Source organism: Seriola lalandi, unplaced genomic scaffold (assembly GCF_002814215.2).
Source record: "Seriola lalandi dorsalis isolate HSWRI2012SDOR001 ecotype SW California unplaced genomic scaffold, Sedor1 jcf7180002054688, whole genome shotgun sequence".
Classification (NCBI taxonomy): Eukaryota; Metazoa; Chordata; class Actinopteri; order Carangiformes; family Carangidae; genus Seriola; species Seriola lalandi.
The window spans coordinates 2160893-2181337 of record NW_019525241.1 but is presented as its reverse complement, the minus strand read 5'-3'; the positions used below and the strand labels follow the sequence as shown (position 1 = coordinate 2181337).

The 20445-nt window shown below is 42.3% G+C and overlaps 1 protein-coding gene across 1 annotated transcript in view; it reads right to left on the bottom strand.

Moving 5' to 3' along the window:
- Positions 1 to 2148: 2148 nt before the first annotated feature.
- Positions 2149 to 20445, bottom strand: part of tmtc1 (transmembrane O-mannosyltransferase targeting cadherins 1) — a 146595-nt gene continuing 128298 nt past the window's right edge. The window contains exons 12-19 of the mRNA XM_023423025.2: positions 19827 to 19935; positions 19499 to 19601; positions 18266 to 18401; positions 15580 to 15724; positions 15281 to 15418; positions 11720 to 11842; positions 5720 to 5797; positions 2149 to 4341 (exon numbers count right to left, since the gene is read on the bottom strand). Coding sequence (XP_023278793.1) covers positions 4216 to 4341; positions 5720 to 5797; positions 11720 to 11842; positions 15281 to 15418; positions 15580 to 15724; positions 18266 to 18401; positions 19499 to 19601; positions 19827 to 19935 — 958 coding nt within the window. The 3' untranslated portion in view covers positions 2149 to 4215. The remainder of the gene's footprint in view (positions 4342 to 5719; positions 5798 to 11719; positions 11843 to 15280; positions 15419 to 15579; positions 15725 to 18265; positions 18402 to 19498; positions 19602 to 19826; positions 19936 to 20445) is intronic.

Here is a 20445-nt window from a genome sequence, read left to right as displayed (position 1 = left end):
CTGCTGATTTATCTGCACAATTGGCTCTGAAGATAATCCTTATCACTGTGACGAGGCACTTAGTCCAATCATGAACATGTTATGGTATGCCTCCATGGTGCTATCTGATCACACGCTCATATTGTGTGAAATGTACTGTAAATTCAAGTGTCTGCGAGGGAGAAAGCAACATCACATCAGCATCTCAGTGGCATTTAAACCCTCTGAAGGCTGTGACGTCTGCCACACCGTGACAGACTCCACAAGCAAGTGAAGTTTAACATGGCAGGTAAAGGATAACTCTGGAGGATAACTGACGTACTCAGACCCCTTAACCTGACGTAGCAGATGGTTCATCTGGGAAGTCACAGATACCTGCAGAGTGAGGACAGAGAGACACAGAGAGAGGAGAAGCACAAACTACGAGAGAGAGAAAATACAAAGTTAATGACATGGAGTAGTTATATATGATATAAATGCATGGGGAGGGTGAGAGAGAGAGGGAGAAAGAGAGAGAGAGAGCTCTGCATCGTGGGAGTACCCACAGCAGTCTAAGGTCACAGCAGCATAATGGTTTAAGGCTCACCTGAGCCAGCCCTAACTATAAGCTTTATCAAAGCGGACAGTCTGAAGGCTGATCTTAAATGTAGAGAGGGTGTCAGGGAGCTGGATCCACAGGAGATGAGCCTGACAGCTGAAGGCTCTGCCTCCCATAAGAAACTCTAGGAACCATAAGTAGACCTGCATTAAGAGAGTGGGAGTGTTCTAGGGGGATAATAGGGAACTATGAGCTCTTTAAGATACGATGGTGTCTGACCATTAATGGCTTTGTAGGTGAGGAGGAGGATTTTGAATTCTATTCTAGGTTTTATAGGAAGGCAATGCAGAGAAGCTAACGCAGCAGAGATGTGATCTCTTCTCCTTGTTACTGTCAGGACTCGTGCTGCAGCGTTTTTAATCATTCATATTTGTTTTCATTTTCATTCATTACCACTTATCTTCATAGAGCTGCGGGGGGTGGGGGTGGGGGGGAATTAAAGAATTAAATCAGTCCAGGCTAGAAGCAACAAATGCATGGACTAGATTGTCAGTGTCCTTTTGAGACAGGATGTTTCTAATTTTCACATTGTTGCGCATGTGGAAGAAGACTGTACTTGATTACTGCTCTGCCCTGTGATTGGTGGAGGTTATATCTGCAGCCTGAGAGGCAGACTTGCAGTTCTTACTCAGGTTCAAAATCCTCTGCATGTTTTTTCCTGTTAAAAAAATTATTTAATATATGTCAATGTTTATTGTTTCAATCAATCAAAACATAAAGCATTAAAAGGACAGGAGTTCTTTAAGTTTTCTTTTTTTCTAGCGCTATTAATTTAAAAAGCCTGATACGCAGTTCCATTATAACATCATATTTGCTAGACTGATATAAATATATTAAAACAGGAAATAGAATTTACATATTTGAAGTTGTTTTTTTTTTTTTCTTTAAGAGCCTCTGACTTCAAACCTACACTGTTGGGGTTAATGAATATGAAACGCTCTCAAAATCCCATAAATGTTTTGTTATCAGGCTGTTGCTGAAGTGCAGCAGCTTCTTATTGTTCCTCTTTGCCTCAGGAAGTCGACCTCGCCTGACTGTGAAAAATAGTTTATTGAGAGGCTTCCTTCCCAGACAAATCTTATTCCTGGCGCGCTCTCTCTGTGCTGGGCGTGTGCCACGGCCCTCCAGTGATTTTCTTGTTTGGGTGTCTATGAAACACTAACCAGAGGCCTGATGGGTGGGACTGTGGAGCCGTGGAGCTCCTTCACAATACTGAAACAGATCCAATTTCTGCTCAATTAGGGATGTGAGGCAGTCACAAATAAACACAGCCGCGTAGTTCCAAGCTTTCCAACTTCAACAGAACATCATGTGTGGCTCAAATTTAACACGTATTTTACATTCGTGTCTGAAGCCAGCTGTGCTGAGCGGAGCAATGACGGGCAGAGTAGTAAACCGTGATCTCTCCGCCTGGTTTATGTGAAGATTCATCCAGATGTTTAAAGAGCCTGTGGCAGATAAGACAGCTCAAGTCCAGCCCGAGGACACTGAGATGAATACTGCACCAATTATCACGATGATGTCCTCTGTTTTTGTTTTTTGCATAAATACATAAAACATTCCAAAAACCATTTAATAAAACATATACTTTATTTTCTTGGTGCAAGTCAGTCATTGCACTAGTCACTTCATTTTCACCCCATTGTCATTTCACTTCAAAATTCATTCACAATCAACATCAATGTCAACAAAACCACAAGCAACCAAATGGCAATCTTCAGAGGTTATGGTACGCGTGAAGCCACAAGTTTCAACTCCTCACACTGACACTCACATTGAGCTTATTATACTTGCAGAAGGTTCGCGTACTGTAGCTAGTTCTGGGCACGGAGGTCAGATGAACGTGGAATAGTTTCTGTCCGTTAGGAATAATTTTTTAATAAGTCATATAATCTGAGATCTATACAGATTTTTACTTTTTATTATATTCACTGATGAGCCGACAGAGAGTGGGATCAGTGTTAATCTTGTGCCAAACCATTCCCTTCTTGTGCAACACGGTGATCCAAACTCAAAAGTCCCTTAATTAGTTTTCTGAGCTTTCAGTCTTCTTCATCGAATGCAGCCAGCTCAGGTGTTAGTTGGGGTCTTCAGTCACATGACTTCATGAGTCTGATGACTTCTATAGTTTTTCTCATCCTGATCGTCCATATTGTAATTTTGCTATGTTGGTCTATTCTTTACAGGTTCCATGGAGCGCGGCTGTCGTATGCTGTAAAGATCATAAATTGACTTGGCCTGACAAACTAAAGGAAAGACCTGCGGCTTAACTTTGACGTCACATGGACTTTAGTCTTTTGTATCAATCCAAAAAAAGCAGCCAATCATGTCGAAGAGTGAGAGGGAAAGGAACATTTCTCGGTGTCGACCGGCCGACGGACGACAGATGATACGTCAGATCGTCACACTCAGACATTAACACATTCAGATAAACATGATTCTCATTGTTAGGTGGTGGACGGCAGGTTTTATCAGCTGCAACTAAAGTAATATGGCCGACGTTACCTGTGTGATTAATGTGTCCTCTTTGTCTGCGCTCAGCCAAAGACGGTTAGTGAGGTAAAAAAAGAAGCACCAAGTGGAAGTGACCAGTGTTCTACAGTGAAACAATAACACGCCTTGTGTAGGAGCAGTTTCCTAAACCTCTCTTATTTTTCCATGTCTTGTTTGTGTGGGTCTTCCAAGTGTTTCAAGTCAGATCCACAAACTCTCTAAAGCACAAACCCCATGAATACCATCTGTTCGTGCGGAGCTGCTGTTTTGTGAGATTTGATCATTAGCTTAATCGACGTCCCTTAATTGCTACACGAGGCTACCTTTTTTCTGCTCCACTTGTGGGCCAAGTTTTATTCACAGAAATGTTACCAGAGCTTAAAGTCCTGCCTATGATCTTATCACAGCTCTGCTCTCTGGTGTCAGCTGCGAATATCCTCCTTAATCTTCCTTCTGCCGTCCACTGACTCCTGGTGGTGCTGACTGACAGCTTGTTATCATGTGACTGATGTTCCTTTCTCCCGTCACATAATGACACCTGAGCCGGCTCCGTCGAAGAAGACCTTGACCTTGTGGTTGAAAGCTCTGAAAAGCCGGCAAACCTTTGAGCTCAGAAAATTTTGTTACACATACTATTCACAAAGGTGAAGAATTTAACTGCTCATTCCCTTCATGGTAACATTTTGCACACACGTTCACAGCACTAATGTAAATACATGAATAATTCTCATAGGCAGAGCAGAGGACTCAGTTATAATCTGTGATTAGTTTCATAAAGGAAATGACTCTCTGGAACCTAAATAATAAATCAACCAAACACAAATGTCTCAAGCAGATATGCATGTTGAAGTAAAGCTGATGCAGACAGGGAATTACATGGAGCTCACAGCGCTCTTCAACCAGCCATTCCTCTCTGTTTACCCCCCAGGAAAGGCTTCTGGACTGTGGCTCGACCAGTCTCCTTGGCTCCAGCACACCGAACACTCTGAAGTCCTGACAAGTTCACCGTCCTCCTTTGTCTTAGTAACCAGGTCCGTTTTATCCAGCAGCCTGGTGACTGGTGTTTGGGCTCCAGAGGTCTGGATGGCGCCTTCCTCCCCTGATCCGTGCCCAGGATGATGCAGCGTCTGTGGGACCGTGGTGGTCTACGCCCCCCCTGTCAGTCTCCTCTCTAGACGGTCCAGCTTGGCCAGGTTTTCTTTCAGGAGTTTGGAACCAGGGCTGAGAAGCAGGGCTCGCTGGTAGTACATCCTGGCTGCTGCATAGTCTCCCTGCACACACACACACACACACACACACACACACACACACACACACACACACACACACACACATTACAATCACATGTGTGTTCAGTCCAGAACTACCTGCGGCTGTTGCTCTGTCAGCAGATTACAGTTTAAGCTGTGTTTAAACTGCACCTGTGGCTTAGTCTAAACCCAATTGATGTAGAAATCACCTTAATACCACTAGAGGCCGCTGTAACTGAAGTTTATATTAAACCTTTTGCAGACATGGTCTAACTGGTGTTTTAGTTCAATAATATATTTCTACAGCTGAGAGCATTTTATCGTTTAAGTTCAAATATCATTATTATTATTGTTATTTTTATCAGTCTTACTTTGATTTGTTGGATAATCATATTATAATCATTATTTCTAGAAGTGCTTTTAAGGTATAGTATAATGTATAGTGTTTCCATGGCGTCAGTTAGTTAGCTGTGGGCTGCATCTAGCCTATTCTTGTTTATATTTTTGACATATTGGCACCATTAAACTAGCTGAATTATCCATTAGCAGCTCCTGCAGTGTAGCCATGGAAGTACAGACATCTGTCATTGGATCACTGTGGTACTGAAGGAAACTGAAGATGTTTTTTCTTTTTTTCAAGAAGCCCAGCATGCACCTGTTCCTTTCACCTCTTGTGAAAGGGACATGACTCCATAGGGAGGCGCACATCACAGTTTGAAAACCTTTGTTCTACACTGATTCATCATAGCAATCATGCATGGACTACTGCACCAAGAGCAGTATGTGCAAGGAGTTCACCCCAGGCTGTATAAGCGTAGACTTATTTAAAACAAACTGATCTTTATAAGTGCATCTAGACCTTACACAATATAACACACATACACCGTATATTGTTCTAGTGGTGTTTCTAAACTCTAAACCCCTGCAGCTAAACTAAGCTCGGTGAATGCTAAGCTTCTCCCACCTTCATTTAACACACAATGTGGAAAGATCTTTGTTCGATTGTAAAGCTGAGTAGATCCTGGATATCATTTTTCCTATAATATTACTCTGATACCCATCAATGAACACATTAATCTCAGTCCTCTCTCTTCCTGTGGAGTGTCTTAATTAAAGATATCTGAAGATATGTTGTTTCTCTAAATGATATGTTTCTGTGGGCTGTTGAAAGGAATCTGCACAGCGTGAAATGAGGTTTAAATCTCCCATCCAACTGAGCTGGTTTGAATTCTGTCTTATGCTGCTGCTTGTCTCCGTGCCAGAAGTCCAACCAGAATATGTTCATGTTCTTGTTTGCCAGCTGTGATGTTTGTCAGGTTGTTAATGTGAAAAATGTTGCACAAGACATTCTGCCCGTTGGTATTTTTAACTAAGATGGTGAGTCGAGCACGTTTGCTACCTTGATGTGCTGAATCCCTCCCATGTTCATCCAGGCCTGGGACTGGTCAGGTTTGAGTTCAACAGCCAGCTTGTAGCTCTGGTAGGGAGAGAAAAAAAGACTGTGAATAGACGTGGCCACTGCAGTGAGATCTGAACAGACACTGATAGTGTGAGTGTAATCAGTCTTACAGCAGCTCTGGATTTAATGTAACCTGATTCGGCTGCAGCTACAGACAGCTAAAACTCTGACCAGTGAACTGGACTTGAGGCAGTGATGAGTTTATTGAGTCAGTGGACACTGGTAATATGAGCTGCTACATGTTTCCAGGCACTATTTTACTCAATACTATACAAAAGTGCTTCACAGTAAGTAGTAAATGGAAAATTATGTTATTTATCATAATAAAAATTCATCATTTCACCATTGACAGGTATAGTTCTGTATAACTTTAATTTAGATATGAAGCATAGTATTGTGTTTTTTTAATCTCCATTGACCCCCTATCATCTTTGGGACTGATTTAAAAAAAAAAAATCTTTATTTAAGGGTTGAATAACAAAGATGTTCACAGTTTTGCTTTTGTTACTTGTTGACTCTGAAATGCTTTCCAACAAAGTCTCAAAGAAACCGAATCAGTGCACATCTTGAAAAGCATTACTTGTAGATTATACACTTAATTCTACTTTTTAACAAAATGTACTGTCTTCTTTATCTCTTTAATTTTGTTCTTTCATTCTTGTTCTTCCTGTAAAGCTCTTTCCAGTTTCTGTTCTGTTGAGCGGTGCTATATAGATCAAGCTTATTTGCTTGCTTTATGTGATTTAAAGGGGCTATCTGTAAGTTTTCTCTGTTGCTGAACATGGTTTCTTACTGGGAGTGGGTGGTGGTGATAGCTGCTTGACAAGCATCGTTGCTTTTACAAGACAAGAGGTTAGAATACCCCATCTGAGCAGCGCTACGTCTTCAGGGCAGATCGGAAGCAAGTAAATATAGTGCACTAGGTCACAAACAGAGACAGATTTTGGACACTTATCCTTGACTTGTGCACATTTAAAGAAGGCCATGCCTTTACCATATTAATGGAATGCAACTATTAATATTATGGATTAACTTGCTGTCTGTCATGACAGAGTCTGTTCTACTTCAGTGAGCTTCTTCCACAAATGTGTCATAGCACATAAAAGAATTATGGGTAAGTCTGATTTTGATAAATTCATTTTTGATACAGTAATGTATTATTCATTCATTACTTACTGACTTATTCTTGTTATCAGCTGCAGCTGTGTTCACACTGCTGTAACTATGAAAATGTACTTTTGGAAAAGTTATAGAATATGTTCACTCCCTTTTGCAGTGCATTGTGGGAACTCGTAGTGGAGTGATTTTGGTATGAACAACAGACGATGTTGAAGTTGACCTACTGTAGCAGAGGCATGATGACTCACTCACAACTCAGTGATACAGTAAATGGAACAGGGCCACGACAGAAAATGGTCTAGATTAGATTGACTGTGATGTTTACTACCTGTGCTGGAAGAGATTTGCAGCATCTTTTGAGATGTGTTGTTTACTCATTTATTTATTTTTTTGCTGGTCACTAAATGAAGGCAAATTCCAGTACATTCCTGGTAAAAACCCAGCGGAGCAGTGATGTACAGAAACACTGCAGAGCTGTTAACACACTGAGCCTCATTAAACTTTATGCTCAACCTTTGTTTTCACTGTTTTCTGGGACACACACCACTGTGTTTATTCACTGACAGTAGCAGCTGGGACTCACTTCTATCTCATTCAGAGAATTTAGTTCAGTGGCCGAGTTGGACCCCCACAAAATATATCCCGCCTTTAGTGTTAGAGGGTCAAGAGGGTAGAGGTTAGTGCATCTTGGTTCTACTGTTTTGCACCAGTAATATTCAAGGGGGGGGGGCTATCTCATCCGTCTCCATCTGTGTAGTGGAACTGATCATGTTTTATTTGAACAACAAACTTTCCCATTAAACTCACACATTAACTGATTATTTATTGATTATTTTAGGATAGAAGAATCACTGTTTATGTGCAGCATAAAGCCCAGCAGCATTCTGGGACGGGTTTTGAACACAAAAGGTGAGCCTGGCTGTTATGAATTCATATTGAATTAAAATAAAGAAAATAAATATCAGATTGATTTTGCTCAGCTGTGGATTTTTGTGTCTTCCTCACACCTCTGCAGTGTTAAAAAAAAAAAAAAACTCAACATTTTCAGCTCATTTATCCGTGTTTCCTGTGGGCATGGATGAGGGTAGGGCCGTGGTTTTCTTCTAACACTTGAGGCAAAACAGACATAAAAGTCCTACGATAAACCAGTTTTAAACCGCACTTCAAACATTTTCTCAGGCTTGCCGCCTCGTCTTTGTTCCCCTCCTTCAGAGACCGTAGAAACAACACACAACATCACACCGTTATCTGTATCGCAACCACGATTCTCTTTGAAGCAGCGCTGACCTGAGATTGCCTCCGCAGCTCTTCCTGTCCTGTTTCCACTCCATCAGAATTGTTCCTCTTTGGTTTGTTTGCTTTCTTTCCTCTTCGGTCGTTTTCTTTCAGGAAGTCAATCAAACCTTCCAGCGCCTTTCGAGAAACTTTCCCTCACGGATTCAATCAGAGCCACTGGGGCCTCAGACAAGTTATTTACAACGTGTTTGAATGGTAGCTCTCAGTGGCGGCAGGCAGAGGCTGACAGATATCGCAGTAATGAGCTGAATCTGTCCTAGCACACTTTTTTTTAATCTTATCAGTCAACTTGTAGTTTCAATTACATTTACAAACAGTGTTTTGGAAAAATAACCCAAATCCTGAAAACCCCTGATCCTCTAAAAACTGAGGAAGAAAATGATTGGTGTCAGCAACTTGACCTGGTTTTGTGTATAAAACTTTGAGCTGCTGTTGGATTATTTTCGCCTCAGTGACTGCGTACGGTGCAGAGACCGGCCGAAGTAGCAGTGGCTGTTAAAGGAACTTACAGCTGAGCAAGGGAGGAGGGAGCTACAACCATCTACGGTGGATGCAGTTCTCTCCCCTTACAGCTCATCCTACAGACACACATGGGCCCTCATTTATCAAACGAACGTACGGCAGAAAACCGTGCGTACGACCATTTCCACGCAAGCTTCGGCATTTATCAATTTGGACGTGAGCGGACGCTACGATCAGATCTCACGTCAGGTCTGAGCTTGTGTACGCAAATCTGGATTTGCGGTGCAGCAGCAAAATCTGGCTGAGTCTGAAAATAATTATTAAACAAACCTCAGCTGTCATCAGCATAAACAGTTACATATTAAGAACAGATCAAAACGGATTCTTAAAACAAATAAAACAAGATAAAAAATTTGAATTTTAAAAAAGCCCACGTTTTTTTACTGATACCACTTTTTTGTACAATAAAACAATATGATAGGCTAAATAGCCTAACATGACATCTAATTATTGCACGTTAAAATTTGAAAATAATAAATACAAGCAGAAATGTGTGTTTGCAAATTAACTCATGGCAAAATTGTGTAATTGTTTTTTGTTTTTTCTGATGGGTGTGACACAACTGGAACAACAATTAAAAGCATCTAGTGAGATAATCATTGTTGCACTGTGGTTGGTCAGATGTTTACTCACTCCCCTATTTAAACAGATGCTTTGACAGTTATCAAATCATAACGATGGCAGATTTACTTGTTTTGGAGGAACAATACACGCGTGTCAGACATGAGCGTGTTTTCAGAGACAGCAGGGATCCCCAGATTGCTGGGATTCCAAATTTGGTTGGAGCAATTGATTGCACTCGTGCGTCTGAAGGCACCATCCATGAATGATTACGCATTCATCAATCGCAAAAACTACCACTCTATAAATGTACAGGTGATTTGTGATGCCAAGCTATCACTTTTAAACGTGGTGGGCAGGTGGCCGGGACACACACACGATTCTTTTATTTTTCAAAGCAGCTGTGTTGGCGCGCGGCTGCAGGAGGGGGCACAGCAGAGCCAAACTCATCTCCGTTACCCTCTTCCACACAGCAGTTTTATGAGCTCCTTTGATCCCACTCTTCAGACTGCCAAAAAGCACATCCTTATTTTGCGCCACCTCGGATGTCAGGATGTCGATCTCCATCTCTGAAAAGTTTCGTTTTTTGCCAGTAACGCTTCTCTCCATGTTTGACCTTAGTGGGCGAGGCCTCCGAACCAGGAATATTTAAGGGCGTAACATGTTAATGACGATCGAATTCAGCCGCCGCATTTATCAAGACCCGAACATTCGTACGCTGGGATTGGTCAGATACGAATGTTTCATGAATCACACGTGGATCCTATCGTACGACCAATTCTGCGCTCAGATCTGCGCCTGTTTTCACGCAAGATTGATAAATGAGGGCCATGGTGATGGTGTCCGTACAAAGGGCTGTTCTGGACTCTAACTGTACGGACTGTTGTCAAGTTTGGCTGGAAAACACAATTTGAATTGACTACTTTATACTATACTATGTACTACTGCTTACCGGTGAGGCAGAGCATTTATTATATTGGGATGCTGTAGTGTTACATGCTGGGAGCTGTCTGTAACTTATTAGATACAGAGAGAGAGAGAGAGAGAGAGAGAGAGAGAGAGAGAGAGAGAGAGAGAGAGAGAGAGAGAGAGATAGATACCTTATTTAATTGACCAGCAGCATTCGAACATTGAGGTGTTTTTATCCGTCACTGCTCTACTGGGTCGTCACCATGGATACACTGGATTGCACCATAACACAACAACCAAACAGAAGGCAACAAATCTCACAGGATTGCTGTGAAGTGTCCCACGAACACCTCGAGCAGGAAATACAGGGTGTCTCCCCTCTGGTCTGTGGTGTCTCTACATAACTCCAGTGCACAGGGAGTTGACTGTGGTCACTGACTGGAAATGACATCATCACACTGACCTCTGAAAAACGGTACATTTTGACAGTCGTTGAGCTGCAGCTAATGACACGATTATAGGTCAGCTAATAACAGCTCAGGTTAATTCAGAGTACAAGTTACTGAACCATGCTTCGCAGGTACAACCGACTGTTGTAAACATTTGCTCATTATTTTTGCAAGGTTTATCGCAGAATATTTAATTAGCTGCAAATGTTGCTTGGTGCTGTGACACCTAGGCTCCTTTGAGAAGCAGTGTGAATGGTTTTACACTGAAAAAAAATCCTGTGTTGGCACAGTTGTCTGTCAGGGGAGCTGCCTGTTCACACTGCAGCCATCCACCAATCCATAATATATAATATTCATTCATTCATTTTCTACCGCTTATCCTCTAGTAGGGTCGCGGGGGGGCTGGAGCCTATCCCAGCATCTTTTCGGGCGAGAGGCGGGGTACACCCTGGACAGGTCGCCAGTCCATCGCAGGGCAAACACATAGAGACAGACAACCATTCACACTCACAGCCACACCTATGGTCAATTTAGAGTATCCAATTAGCCTAGTCTAACTATTAGGCACGGGGAGAACATGCAAACTCCACACAGAAAGATCCCACGGCCGAGCCGGGACTCGAACCCGGAACCTTCTTGCTGTGAGGCGACAGCGCTAACCACAGCCCAATATATAATATATAGTATGTAATATAATATATAATGTGACTTTTTGCAACAATGCAGCACATCTGGCAGATGTTCAGTCTTCAGTCATCTGCAGGATTTTAATGCTGATGTTATGAATAGAGAGAAAAGGTACGTCAGTGCTTTACTTGTCAACAATCTGAATTTGCCACAGAACAGATTGGGCTGAACAAGTGTCTCCAACTGAAATGGCTCCGTCTGTAAGTTAGATCTGTTCTACCTAGAAATGACTGTAACTGTGTAATTGGCTACAGGCCATGTTTGCTAACATTATGAGCGCTGATCAGCCTCCACAGACTATAGAAAATCTATAATACTAGGAGATGGAAAGAAAGTGGAGGAAAGTCAGTCGGTAAGAGAAGGAGAGGAAGAGAGAGAAGGGAAGAGAAAGCAGTACCTCAAAGGCTCTGTCCAGCTGGTTCATCTCTCTGAGCTGGTTTCCTTTGGAGAAATACAGCTCAGCTCTCACTGTCAGATCACTGGGATTCTGCTGCAGGGCCCTGTCCAGAGCATCCAGGGCCTGGCACAGAGACACACAGTCAACACACAGAGTCAACACACACTAAAACACACATAAATGAACATCCACGGACAAAAAAAACCCTTCTCTCCAAGTTGGGTGACTTGCTGTTGGAGTAAACTTCCTGGCCTGACTATCAAGAGTCACTGCTGGTTTAGAGCAGGAATCACAGAAGGCTCAGCTAAAAGCCCCGTTCACCACCTGCCACTGTGAACCATGAAGGAGCGAGGGACGGAGGGAGGACAGGAACGAGCCGAGGATGCAGAGGAGAGGGAGTGTGAACTGATTTAGAACAGACAGGGCGAGGAGGAGGAGGAGGAGGAGGAGAAGGGGGAGGAGGAGGAGGAGAATTTATTCCTGAAACAGCAGCGTCAGCTCCATCACTGCCACACTGACATACAGAGTATGTGAATTTAGATTCTGTTTACTGGTGGATACAGGGAACGGTTTGCTCGTCTCGCCTCCTTTCTAAGATGAGATGTTAAGCATTATGCTAACCTAGCTTAGCAAAACAAGGGAAGCAGATGGAAACAGCTAGCCTGTCAAAAATCCACCTACCGACACATCTACAACTATTTTCTTTAGTTTAGTTTTAGTCTTTGATTAAAAAAAAGTATCATTTTTAATCAAGTCCCTTGACTGCTGTAGTCATCTACAAATTTTCAGTCTTTTTTCATGTATTTTTAGTTTCAAATGTTTTAAGTCAGTTGTTACCATGGTGACAGGTGTCATTCCCGTCTGTGTCGAGGCTGGTGGAAAAGGTACTGTTCACTTGTTCACACACACAGTGCCAGTATCCCTCTGCCTCTGCTAATGCTCCTCAGTAAATCCAGGTATCATTTCCACACTCAGGCTGTTTGAACAGAGCCGCTCTCTCTCTCTCTCTCTCTGTTGTTTCTGCTCATGTAGCATTATCACAGCTACGTCTTCGCTCCGCAGAGTAATTCACTAAAACACTGTTCAGTGTCTGGGTTTAGTTGGCGAGGAGACTCTGACAGAGAACAGCGTTGCTTCCTCTAGAGGAAGATTAAGATGGTTTGACAGCTGACATTTCTCCTGGAACCACTTGTTCCTTCCCACAGCAAAACAAGAGGCAGCATGGAAGTAATGTTAACTTTACATCCACATCCACAGCAACTGATCCTTTTACATTACTCTGCCTTTTTATACAAGCAGGGCCTGCTGCCTACATGTTTACGTAGTTCGGCTCAGCTGTTTTACTGCTGCTTCTCATTTAATTAGGTCAAAACTCCAGCAACAACACCATTGACAGATCCTGACCCCGATGAAGGCCTCAAGCCAAAACACACTGGACCAACAATAAAGTTGTTCTATAAACCACAAGTTTTGACCTCTTTATACTTTTTCCAGCTGGAGCTGTGACAGAGACCTCCACTCTGCTTCTCGTCTGACTCTCAGTGGATCGTAGGGGAATTTTGGTGACGTCAGATAACATCACTCAGATAATGTTACTGATGCAAGAGGCTTCTTATCGACAACTAGTACCTCACTTTCTAACCCTCAACAGAGTTTAACACAATCTTAACAACATTCAATGACCACGTGGGGTACACTGGCGAGTTGCGCATCCCTCAGGCTGCCCAGGCTTTTTGTACGCTCGTTCCAAATGGCTTCGGCTTGATTGGTGGCTGGAGGAGGGGGGTGGGGTGGTGGGGAGTGGCTGCAGCCATTACAGCAGGTCAAGCAGCTAAATCCACTTCTGAACAGGGTGTCATTTTGTGAAAGACACTAATCAGGAGCTACAGTGTGTGTCTTCTTGTCTAAAAAAGGTTGCGAATGAATATTTTTCATCATAGTTTTCATTGATTTCATTAATTAACAAGTGTCTTCTGTCGACGAGCACAGAACATGGTCTTAGTATTTTTAACAGGGATCCTTTTTAAACTATAAAACTATTGTGCAGTCCACTTTAATATCTGTATTTGATTCTGATTCTGAGATTTCATTTCAAGGGTGTTAGTAAGTGAGCTGCCAGCTGTGGTAACTGGTCAGGCAGCTGGAGTATGAGCACACAGGTTTACTGCAGGAGAATAAATTCATATCTCTCTCCACTCGTCTCTGAATTCTCTGTTCTCCTGGTCAACTTTCATTTTCCTTGCACACCTTGTGAAAAACATCAGCAATAATGTTCACACGTCATGACTGATCTCATCATGATGAACTCATCACCATGGTTACTGCTTGAAAGTAACTTAATCTTTACTTGAATATTTCAATTTTATGCTCCAAACTTCTAAAGGTCAGAGGGAAACAAGGCAGTTTTTACTCCACTACATTCAGTAGATAATCACAGGTTACATTGCAGATAAATAATTTAATTACAGAACAAAGGACCCGTTTGTAAAATATGATGTATTGGTGTAGATTGAATGGGCTGGACCGTGATTCTATAGCACTTTTCTAGTCTTATCAACCACTCGAAGCGCTTCACAATTGAAGCCACATTCACACACTGATGATACATCAGGGGCAATTTAGGATTCAGTATCTTGCCCGAGGACACCTCATAATGCAGACAGGAGGAGTCGGGAATCAAACCACCGGCCTTTCGATTAGTGGACGACCTGCTCTACCTCCTGAGCCACAGCCAACAGAGCAGTTCTAAGTAGCTCCACCCTGAGCGGCCAATGCTGTTTCCATTATGAATGAATACAACAATACAAGATATAGTTACACTACTTTTACATTGGAATTCTTAAAGTTCATTTTGTTGCTAATACTTCTGTACTTTTATTTTTAAATTATGGTATTTATACATTTACTTAAGTAAAGGGTCTGAATTCTTCCACCACCACTGGTCATGATGATGACATCACTGATGAAGGGTGTGGCTCTGTGACGACACACCATGCCTGTATGTGCAGTAATAACTCCATTGGTGCGTTCAATCATAAGAAAATACATCCTTACATAATTTTAGTGACACGTTGATCTGCAGTTTGGGGATGATGTGAGTCACTTAAAACAAAGTGTTTTTATTGGTCCTTGTACTTATATATGTTTATACTTACTCCCTTTCTTCTATGAAAGCAGAGAAGAAAACATCCATTAACACTCCACTCCAAAGCCTGTGCTTCGATGTGCTGTACATACAGAGCTGTAAGCAAACTCACTGAATTCATATTGAGTGTGAAACTGGGTCACAGAGAAAGTGAAAGACAGACAGGGACAAGTGTTGATGCTGGTGATAGAACAGAGTGGGAGGATGAGTGGCAGCTGCTCGCCAGCAAATGGCCTCTAGTCTGATGTGAAGCGGAGGTGAATAGTTTCCACGGTAACCGCCTCCTGCTGAGAGTTTATCATTCCCGACTGTTAGTGGGGAACAAGGACTGTGCGTTACTTTACCTCTCAGCGACACATGCTAAGGCCATGAGACCGACACACACGTGCGACACACACGCGACCACATGAACGCACCTCTGTGAAGTTGCCACGCTTGCTGTAGATGGCAGACAGGAGGCGGTAACATTCAATACAGCTGCCTTCTCTGAATATGATGTCCAAGGTCATCTTCTCTGCCTCTTTGGTACGACCGGCCATGGCTAAAACCTGAGCCTGGGAAACACATACAGTGTGTATATCAGTGTGTGTGTTTGTGTGTGTGACCACACAGATGATGTTTTGGTGAATATCTCACTCAAACACACACATACCAAGACGTCCTGGCATTCTATGACTCTGTGACTATATGTATATGTGTGTGTGTGTGTGTTCACCAGAGCCAGCCAGATGTCGGTGCTCTCTGGCTGAAGGGCGGCGGCCTCTCTGTACACCTGCAGGGCCTCCTCGTAGCGGCCAGTGTTGTAGTACAGTGCTCCAAGCGGTGTCAGGATGTCCACCTTCCTCGTCACCTGCAGCGCCCTGCGGGTAAAGGTCAAGGGTCATGAGGATGGCTTTCCATGGAGGTGGTTAATATCCATTTGCATGTTCAGCACATACAAGCTCACTCTCTGTCACTCTGTACATGACAAAGGTGCTATATGCTATGAAACATCAAGATCAACACTCAATACTGCATTTCCCATGAACCCTGTTGCTTCTCATCATAGGACAGGATTTTGAGACTTGAGAAAATAGTTGCACCTTGTTCTGTAAGCAGTCCAGAGGACCTCTGACCTCTGACCTACCTGATCATGTGCAAAGTTGGAACTTGAGTCGTTGGGAGTTCAAACTTGATAAGTTGAACTCAGCAGCTCAACTGCTACCCCAACCAGTAACAGTCTATTTCTAGAGCTTTCAGCCATGCTGATCATGAGATGTAATCAACAGATACACCTGTTACCCTCAATGTAATATATATTCACAAAATTACATCACACACCACACTACTATGTTATTTTCCTTATATATACTTCCTTCAGGGTCTGGTTTCAGAAAATATAACTTCTACTACCATTGATATTCTGAAGACACTCAGCTGTACCTTCCACTCAAACCTAGTGATCCATGTAGTGTTAACTCCCTCCTAAACTGCACCGAGGACGTAAAATCCTGGATGGCAAAAAAGCTTCCTTAAAGTAAACCAGAATAAAACTGAGGTCCTAATCTTCAGCCCTGCAGATCACTCTGTAACACCAAGCAATGCCCTCGAGCCTCTGTCACTGACAGAGGGACTTCCATCATGGAAAGGGACTATTTTTAGGTTTTTTCTTTGCTGCTGAACATGGTTTCTTGCTGGGAGCGTGGGCTGGTGATTACTGACTGTGAGTGACTGTTGAGTTTACAAGAAAAGAGGTTAAGAGTTAATATTGGCGTTGCTTTCCACCTCTGGAGGCAGATGTTGGTGAGTAAAGGAATGAAGTCTGATGCTGAACTTGCAACATTTCTTCTAGACTGGTAAGTTAACAGCTGTTAATGCTAATGCTCGCTATGTAGCAATAGCAAAACTTCCAAATAGCTCCTTTAAACCCTGTTTTCTTTAAAAAATCTCTTATTTGGGGCGTTGCGTAGCGCAGTGGGTTACACAGGTGCCCCATATATAGAGGCTACAGTCCTCGCTGCAGCTGGCCCCCGGTTTGACTCCCGCTTCAGACGGCCCCTTCCTGCCTGTCATTCCCCCTCTCTCTGCCTCCCCATTTCCTGTCTCTCTACTGTCCTGTCCATTAAAGGCACAAAAAGCCCAAAAAATTCTAAAAAAAAAAAAAAAAAATCTCTTTTCTTTAGCATCTCAGTAATCACCATGAAGACTAACATCGCTCTGGCTTTGTATTTTATTTGCTGTTTATGCAGTGCTGTTGTGCTGAATGGGGACAATTCCAGGCATTTAGACCGTTGTTGGCGACATGTGAACCTGAACTAGGGCAGTATTTTGGCTGTGACTCATCATGTTTTACAAGAACACGAGCGCAACAAGGTCAGACAAGAATGAGGATGCTTCATTCAGTCACTTTATTCATTATTGTTAAAATATTAAAAGTGGGCTCTTAAATCAGTTGAACCATATTGAATTTGCTCGTAACAGAAAAATCCAACATTTTGGGAAATTCACATCTTTGCTTTGTCGCCAGCAGTTAGATTAAAATCTGTCAAAACCAATTTCATCTCTGTGCATGCAATAAACAAGACGGTTCAAAACGAAACTGATGCTGAAAATCAGTGCTATTAGATTCTGTGTTCTCCATACGGCTGTGATGTGATTCACAAATGTAACAGAATATTTTTCCTTCTGTTGATTGAGTCCAGATTCAATAGAAACAAAAACAATAGAGTAACAATAATATCAACCAGTAACCTTTTGTCTTGTCTCTCTGGTCTCTGGAGGTCAGAGGTCATGGTTACGTTCACAAAAGCAGCACTGCTGCAGCAGTGATTCATACTTTTGCTCCAGGCCAAACTGAATAGAACAGTTATACTCATAATAATAATTTTGGGTGATAGAAAAATAAATAATAAAATGACATTCATACAGTACACTGCAGTATAAGCACACAACCTTTTCATGTATATTTGTGTTTTTATTAAATTCCTAAAACTGATTTAAGCGGAGGAAACTTTCATCAATCTGGCAACTGTTATCAGTTCAGCTATTGCAGCGTCTCAGGCAAACTAACATGAAGTGGCCAAACAATGAAAATTTATACATTTCAAATCAAAGCTGATGAAGAGAAACAAGGGGGTGTGTCAGTGAGCTGATAATCAAAACGAAGACAGGAGGTGATTTAAAAAAATGAAAGGTACAAGATGATCATAAAAAAAATACTTTTCATACTTTTTTTATTTGTTTATCCTCCGTGGATCAATCCATTCCATTTCCAAATCAAAATAGTATAGTTTTTGGTGTTTCATGGTAAAGCGTCTCTATCTGCCTGTGTGGCTTCCATGGAAAACACAGCGAAGACCGCTGGAGCAGAAGTTATTACCTCTTAAACCAATGCTGATGCCAAAACACACTCCTTCACTCACCTCTTGTACCAAGACTCCGCTTCTTTGTTCTCATTGGACGATCGGAGCAGGCGGCCCAGGTTCACCATGGCAACATAGTGCGCTGGTTTGAGTCGAACTGCCTGCTGGTAATGAGCGGCTGCCAGCTCCCCCTCTCCTGGACGAGAGGACGTGGGAAAGAGAGAGGAGAGGAAGACGGAGGAAGGAAATAAAGGAAGAGACAAGAGCGGAGGAGAAATAAGGCAGGAAGTGAGAAGGAATGAGGAAGGAAACAAGAAAAACAATTGGAAATGAAACCAATTCAATTTATGAGACTACGTTTTCCTAAATGTAATACCTACTACTGATGAGAATCGTATAGCTTCTGCTTCCATTAGAATTATAAAGTGATGGAGTACAGTACTGATCCAGTCTACTCTACTTGAATCAAAAGCCATTCATTGTTGCAGAGGGGGCGACTGACCCTGATACAGCACTTTATATTCACTTACAGGAGCGCGCTGGTGCGTTTTAGACCAGGAACCACAAATTGTATCGCTGCTGACCATTTTGAAAAACATATCACACATGTTTCCATTGATCTGCCACCCCTGCGGCGGCCATTGGTTGGGTCTTAAACTTCTTTGGGTCTGCAGTGTGTAAGTCGAGTGTCTCCATTTACTTTCACTACTGCGGGATGTTGAGTGTGTTTCAGCTAGGGTTAACATTTGTTCAACTTTATTTTCTCTCTCACTCATTTAGCCTCTGCTAAGTGAAACACAGTGGTATTGTAACAGTTTGACTTCTTTGTTTAATTTAACGATGAGGTGCTTCACAAAATGCAGCCTGACAGAAACCTAAACTAAGGATTGATCAGTTGGTTTCCCTTTTACAATAAGGGCAGTTCAATAAGTAAAAAACAAACTAACAGACTTTGCAAACAAATTTAGATAAATCATACAGTATATCCCATCCAAACAAACAGTTCTTTCAATGTCATGCTGCATGGAAGGTAGAAAACTAATCTGAATACTTAAGGTACACTTGGGGAAATAACCATAATGTTATAGTTAGTTTATATCTAATGCGGTAAATCAGTAAAAACCAGGGCAGGCTTTTAAAAACAGGCTCTTTCAGTTTGAAATATAGGCAGTGTTTGAAGGCTTTACTCAGTGTACACCTGTGTATTTCTATGCAGTAGAAGATTATAGTGCTAATGGGAGCCTGTGTTTACCCATCATCCCGGGGGCCAGAGAGCTGCTAGCTTCAACTCACCCGTATCCACCAGAAACACTCCATAGTTATTATGCAGGTCGGAGCTGTCAGGACAGTTCTCTATGCCTTTCAGATACACTTCATTGGCTTCAGGAAAGCGCTTCTGTGGGAGAATGCAGATGAAGTGAACACAGGATTAAAAAGAGGGATGAACCAGACCAAGGTTATAGGAGGCTGCACTGTAACAGGTTCCTCTAATGAGAGAGGCCTGCACAGAGATGATCTATCTACAGCTAAAGCTAATAAAAAGCTTAACTCAGTGAGGAGCTCAGTGAAATATGGCTCATGTATGTGAGAGTGGAGGCTTTCTGTTCTCTGGATGTTTCACCTGTTCCGCGTAGAGAGACGCCAGACTGGAGTAAGCATCAGCAAAATGTGGACCGAAGCGGATGGAGTCCTTCAGCAGAGCCTCAGCCTCTTTCTCCTTCCCCTGGGACCTGGAACACAGCATCAGCATTATCATCATCATCATCAAGACTGTCATCAACACCACCACCATCATCATCATCATCATGACTGTCATCATCGTCATCAACACCACCACCATCATCATCATCATCATCATCACTATCATCACTATCATCATCATCATGACTGTCATCATCGTCATCAACATCATCATCATCATCATCAACATCATCATCATCATCATCATCATGACTGTCATCATCGTCATCAACATCATCATCATCATCATCAACATCATCATCATCATCATCATCATGACTGTCATCATCGTCATCAACATCATCATCATCATCATCAACATCATCATCATCATCATGACTGTCATCATCGTCATCAACACCACCACCATCATCATCATCATCATCATGACTGTCATCATCGTCATCAACACCACCACCATCATCATCATCATCATCATGACTGTCATCATCGTCATCAACACCACCACCATCATCATCATCATCATCATGCATCATCAT